Raw genomic sequence first — 4,531 nt, forward strand, 5'->3', positions numbered from 1 at the left:
TCTAATGTTATTGTCATAAGAGACTCTAGAAAACGAGAGGATGGATGTCAAGCATTATGCTAGACTCACATGTGTCAGTGATCACATGATACGTGCCAAAAATCCCAAATAAGAAGTGGTAGGCAGGTGACTGACTTTTTCATTGAACATCTGTTCTAAACTGCTACTATCCTCACCTGAGACGGATATTAAGAATACAAAATATTTAAACGAATAAAATAAGTTCATTGTGTACTGATTTTCATTAGATTTATTTTCGTGGTGCTCAAGAGCAAACAAATAATTATTTAAGTTGTTTAAGTTATTAATGAAGAATATGTCTTGATCGTTTGTCATCGAACAGAGCTAAATCCATCAACACGAAGTATGTCCTTGCAATATGTTGAATAATAAATGAGACACGTTGAGTTTGAATAGGTAACAGTTTAACAACAAACATATCTTGAAACTTCACGCCATAAAACAGAGGTAAACCCACGATTACAAAGTTTTATTAGAGAGATGGTGTCAGATCAAAGAAATTTATTGAGTTTTATACGTGGGCTTTAGAACAAATGACTACACATATATATTCATATATCTGCAATTAATGACCTTTGAATATGTCAGCCAATAAAACTCATACAAAATCTAGTTATCTTCCAAATAGACACTTATAAAGCCTAATCTGTGATATGAACAGAGAGAGTGAGATGTTTTACCAAGAGATGGCAAGTCAAAAGCCCAGGAGCGCTGGGCATAGAACAACTAAAGAAGCTTGAAAAACAGTTTTGTTAGCATGGTCATCAAACGCTACAGCATATAAGCTTGAAGTCTATTTAAGGCCTTGGACCAAGTTAGCGCAAGAGTGAGAGGACAAATAATACTAAGTATTACTCAGTGGGCTCCAATGGGCTTGGCCGTCTCACAAACAAGAGCCAGCTTGGCCAAAAGCCCAGACAATTGCAGCAGCGAGCCGACACCGTCGCAGATCCTCATGTGAGCAAATCCAGTCTCCTGCGCTTATCCAAGTTCGTCAAGTGAGAGATAGATGAGCCCCACAAGAAGAAGTTATCCACAGGAACTAAGTAATGTGTGACATAAATTTCATGGGCGGGAATTATCATCTAACTAGTAGATTCAAGCAAATAGCGACAGACAACCTGATTTAAACTCAAAATATGAACATGTTTTTAAAGTATTTAAATCTCACTGAAAACGAGAAATCCATAAGACCTCCGGTTACACAACGGCAACATGACGCATTTTTCGTGGCCTGACATCATCAACCGAAAGATGGGATGAAAGCAAGCACTAATAGACAACCCGTAGGAAGCGCACAATACGGACAATGTTTTAAGGTTTTAAATCTGGAAAAGGAGCCAACTCAAAGAAGTTCAATAAAATATCAAGATGGGTAGAACTGGGGCCCAATTATAATTGGAGCATTTTACGTCACCGAGCCATTAAACTTGGTTAAATAAAAATTTACAAAAGGAATAAAAAACTGTAGCAGGCTTAAATGGGCGCATTACCTTCATGAACTCTAATTTCAGATATTCCTCCATGTCATAATTTTTTATCACACGGAAGAGGGTGGTGATGATATCAGTAGGGGAGTAGCCTAGATCGTAGAGCTGCTTGAGCCCGGCACAGGCATCGTCGAATCTGCCTTCGAGCACGTCGCGGATCATCTTCTTAACGTGTAATGGGTGAGGTTGGTCACAAACCTGATTAACCCATACATTTAGTATCAAATGTTAATGATTTCAAAGGCCAAGGGAAGGCTGGCATTTTGGGTTCATTGTCGACCTTGAAGACGTTCTCCTGGTTTACAAAACGGAACCCACTGTAAGTGGCCTGGAGATTGTTCAGTGCTTGCCTCATATCACCATCAGCTGTGAATATGATGGCTTCAAGGCCTTCCGGTACGAAAGGAACCTGTAAGTAAGCTGTTAGAATGTTGTTCTGGAAAAAAATTGGAAACACAATAAAGGTAAAAGTATTCATTTCAACTATCTATTAATCCAGATAACATTTTAGAAGCCTAATAAAGGGCAAGCATAGAAGGGACAAAAAACAAACAATGAAAGTACAGGCAGAAACGGCCATCTAACGTAAGTGGGCAATGCGCAGATGAGAAATCGTTCCATGAAAATGGAAACAAATAGATCAATGATTGGTTCTCTGTCGTCTGATGGAATAACTAGATTGAACCTGTTGTTTATCAGAGCCAGCCAACTAGGGCCAGGATTCATCCAGGATGAGGATGATGGATAATGATAAATAACCATTGTCATAAATCTGAATCATCTCGACGAAGTATTTATCACCTCATCTCACTGTACCATCATCTCATTATCGTCTAGTCTTTTCCTCATAACAAAAACATCTTCTGTCGCATAACAAAAACATATGACAAAAGTTGGTCTCATATTCATCCACCAACCGGCAACCAACTTAGCAATATACACTAGCAAACTGCAACACGTTAATTTTAAAAACCTTTAAAATATTAAAATGAAATACAAGGCATTCTTCTCCTGGCATTATTCCTCAAGGAAAACAAACCAATGAATATGGTTCAGACATCTGGTCAGATTTACAGAATTTCGTTTAAAATTGTATGTTTTTTTCTTGGTTCTGAGGATGTATACCACATTGCCCGAGTAGAAAAAATTCCCATAATTTAATTAAAGATTTGACAGAGGGAAACAAAAGACTGATTAAAAAACACTTAACCTTCTCGGCTTCAACTACAGTCATGAGCCGGCCCAAAATTTCTTGATCAGATAACCTTGAGAAGCGCACAAGCGCACATCTACTCTGAATTGGCTCGATGATCTTCGAAGAAGTATTGCACGCAAGGGCAAACCGAGTAGTATTCGAGTAAATCTCCATAGTCCTCCGAAGAGCTTGCTGCGCTCCAGAAGTCATGCTTCAAATCACAAACCCAGTATAAATCCTCAGACCCAAGAAAAAAAAAAAGATAAAATTTCAAAACAACACCTGTCGGCTTCATCCAGAATGATCAGCTTCTGCCTTCCAGGAGGCAGCGTCACTTTCTTCTGAGCAAACATCTTGATCTTGTTCCTCACAACGTCGATTCCTCGATCATCAGATGCGTTCAATTCGAGGACAGCTTCCTTGCAATTGGGGCCGAGGAGTTCATGGGCTAGGGCGAGAATACTGGTCGTTTTCCCCGTCCCCGGAGGTCCCTGATCAGAAAGAAATCGATTGGGCATTATCAAAGGAATCGATTGCGAGATGGGTATGATCAAAGGAAGGGGGATTCATACAGAGAGGATGAGATTGGGCATGTTCCCGTCTCGCGCGATGACCTGGAGCCTGGAGACGGCGTCGACGTTGCCGACAACGTCGGAGACCTTGGTGGGTCTGTACTTCTCGACCCAGGGGATTTCATAGCCGCCCACGACTCCTGTAGTGCTGCTCGAAGAGGGAAGACCGGATGTCGATGCCGCCATGGGAATTCCTACGAGCTTCTCTGCCTTCTTGAGCGGGAATCGATGAGAACTGAAGAGTGACAAGGTTAGATTTATATGAGTTTCAGCAGGCGGGTCCGGCCCAGAGAGTTTTAGGTGGGAAAGAGATTGTTTTAGAGGAGTAATAGAGGTGTGATTATTGACTAAATTTACAGATAGATAGATGGAGAGATAGATAGAGAGCGACCGAGAGAGAGAGATTGTTTTAGAGATAGAGTTATACAGATGTGATTATTGACTAAATTTACAGATAGATAGATAGATAGATAGACAGATTGATAGAGAGATAGATAGATAAATAGATAGATAGATAGATACATAGATACATAGATACATAGATAGATAGATACATAGATAGATAGATACATAGATAGATAGATAGATAGAGAAAGAGAGAGGGAGAGACTGTTTTAGAGATAGAGTAATATAGATGTGATTATTGAGTGAATTTACAGAGAGATAGAGAGAGAGATAGAGAGAAAGAGAGAGGGCGGACTGTTTTAGAGAGAGTAATATAGATGTGATTATTGAGTAAATTTGCAGAGAGATAGAGAGAGAGATAGAGAGAAAGAGAGAGGGAGAGACTGTTTTAGAGATAGAGTAATATAGATGTGATTATTGAGTAAATTTGCAGAGAGATAGAGAGAGAGATAGAGAGAAAGAGAGAGGGAGAGATTGTTTTAGAGATAGAGTAATATAGATGTGATTATTGAGTAAATTTGCAGAGAGATAGAGAGAGAGATAGAGAGAAAGAGAGAGGGAGAGACTGTTTTAGAGATAGAGTAATATAGATGTGATTATTGAGTAAATTTGCAGAGAGATAGAGAGAGAGATAGAGAGAGGAGAGATTGTTTTAGAGATAGAGTAATATAGATGTGATTATTGAGTAAATTTGCAGAGAGATAGAGAGAGAGATAGAGAGAAAGAGAGGGAGAGACTGTTTTAGAGATAGAGTAATATAGATGTGATTATTGAGTAAATTTGCAGAGAGATAGAGAGAGATAGAGAGAAAGAGAGAGGGAGAGATTGTTTTAGAGATAGAGTAATAT

The 4,531-nt window shown here is 39.2% G+C and overlaps 1 protein-coding gene across 1 annotated transcript; it reads right to left on the reverse strand.

Annotated features, from left to right (window-relative positions):
- Nucleotides 1-708: 708 nt before the first annotated feature.
- RFC2 (replication factor C 2) lies at nt 709-3,572 on the reverse strand. The gene is made up of 6 exons (XM_078590167.1): nt 3,279-3,572; nt 2,989-3,197; nt 2,722-2,917; nt 1,792-1,920; nt 1,515-1,709; nt 709-996 (listed from the first exon to the last, which is right to left on the reverse strand). Exons 1-6 carry the CDS (start codon nt 3,462-3,464, stop codon nt 877-879), a joined length of 1,035 nt encoding a protein of 344 aa, XP_078446293.1. The 5' UTR covers nt 3,465-3,572; the 3' UTR covers nt 709-876.
- Between the last annotated feature and the right edge of the window lie 959 nt (nt 3,573-4,531).

The sequence above is a fragment of the Wolffia australiana genome, chromosome 18 (assembly GCF_029677425.1).
Source record: "Wolffia australiana isolate 7733 chromosome 18, ASM2967742v1".
NCBI classification, from domain to species: Eukaryota; Viridiplantae; Streptophyta; class Magnoliopsida; order Alismatales; family Araceae; genus Wolffia; species Wolffia australiana.

Coding starts and splice junctions, on each gene's coding strand:
- RFC2 (XM_078590167.1), bottom strand. CDS start 3,464: ATGGCGGCATCGACATCCGGTCTTCCCTCTTCGAGCAGCACTACAGGA. Junction 3,198..3,278: donor TGCCCAATCTCATCCTCTCT/GTATGAATCCCC, acceptor CTTTCTGATCAG/GGACCTCCGGGGACGGGGAA. Junction 2,918..2,988: donor ATTCTGGATGAAGCCGACAG/GTGTTGTTTTGA, acceptor TGTGATTTGAAG/CATGACTTCTGGAGCGCAGC.